This window comes from Otolemur garnettii, unplaced genomic scaffold (assembly GCF_000181295.1).
Source record: "Otolemur garnettii isolate 467f Iridium unplaced genomic scaffold, OtoGar3 scaffold00220, whole genome shotgun sequence".
Lineage (NCBI taxonomy): Eukaryota > Metazoa > Chordata > Mammalia > Primates > Galagidae > Otolemur > Otolemur garnettii.
In genome coordinates this window covers 1379174-1380282 of record NW_003852615.1, presented here as the reverse complement: position 1 = coordinate 1380282, position 1109 = coordinate 1379174, and the positions used below count along the sequence as shown (strand labels likewise).

Genomic DNA, 1109 nt, shown 5'->3' with positions numbered 1-1109 from the left:
GCTTCCATAGTGCTAGGATTATAGGCCAAGGCCACTTTGCCCGGCTCATTTTTTTTCTTTGCAAAACAACTTTTAAAGAAACTAAGTTAGAAACTAGTTAGATGCTTCATACACTAAATACTTACTGAGTGCAATGATAGCCTCGAACCTCAGGTTTTGGCTGGTGTTTCTTGAAATGCTTGCTTAGTCCAGAGCCCCTATGAAAAGACTTTCCACAAACTGAGCAATGGTACTTGGACTCTCCTGTAAAAATATAAAAACCTCTATCAAGGAGATATGGAAGCTAAAACACTTAGCAAATTATCATGTAATAATAATACTAATAAATGACGTAAAAATCCCTATTTTCCTCTCAACAACTACCAAAGAATGTGATATGCTTATATAACCTATGGATTGTAACAGTAATAAAATTAAATAAAGTTCTACAGCAGATACATACCCTTCATTGGCCATGACTATATATTACTGTTTTAAAGCATCTGAAAATAAGTATGGGTGGACAAAAAAATAATAAAAGTATAGGCCATCTACCATGCTGACATTACATCTGCCTACCATTCACTTTTTGGTTTCTTTTGAAACAGTTTTACTTTGTTGCTCTTGGTATTATGCTGTGGCACCCTCTCTTATAGCAAACTCAAATTCTTAGGCTCAAGGGATTCTCTTGCTTCAGCCTCCCAAGAAGCTGGGACTATAGGTACCGGCCACAATGCCCAGGTAATTTTAGAGACAGGGTCTTGCTCTGGCTCAGGCTTGTCTGTAACCTTTGAGCTGAGGTAATCCACCGACCTCAGCCTCCCAAAGTGCTAGGATTACAGGTATGAGCCACCATGCCTGGCCCCACTCAACTTTTTTGAAATTTATTTTAATTTTTATTTTTTTTGAGACAGAGTCTCACTATGTCACCCTTGGTAGAGTGCTGTGGCATCACAGCTCATAGCAACCTCAAACTTTTGGGCTTAAGCGATTCTCTTGCCTCAGCTTTCCAAGTAGCTGGGACTACAGGCGCCCACCACAACGCCCGGTTATTTTTTGTTTGTAGTAGTCATTGTTGTTTGGCAGGCCTGGGCTGGAGTTGAACTCGCCAGCTTCGGTGTATGTGGCTG

The 1109-nt window shown here is 40.4% G+C and overlaps 1 protein-coding gene across 1 annotated transcript in view; it reads right to left on the bottom strand.

Moving 5' to 3' along the window:
• The window catches only part of ZBTB11 (zinc finger and BTB domain containing 11), a 46493-nt gene that overhangs the window by 5618 nt on the left and 39766 nt on the right, over window positions 1-1109 (bottom strand). Inside the window, exon 8 of the mRNA XM_012812731.2 lies at window positions 126-263. Coding sequence (XP_012668185.1) covers window positions 126-263 — 138 coding nt within the window. The remainder of the gene's footprint in view (window positions 1-125; window positions 264-1109) is intronic.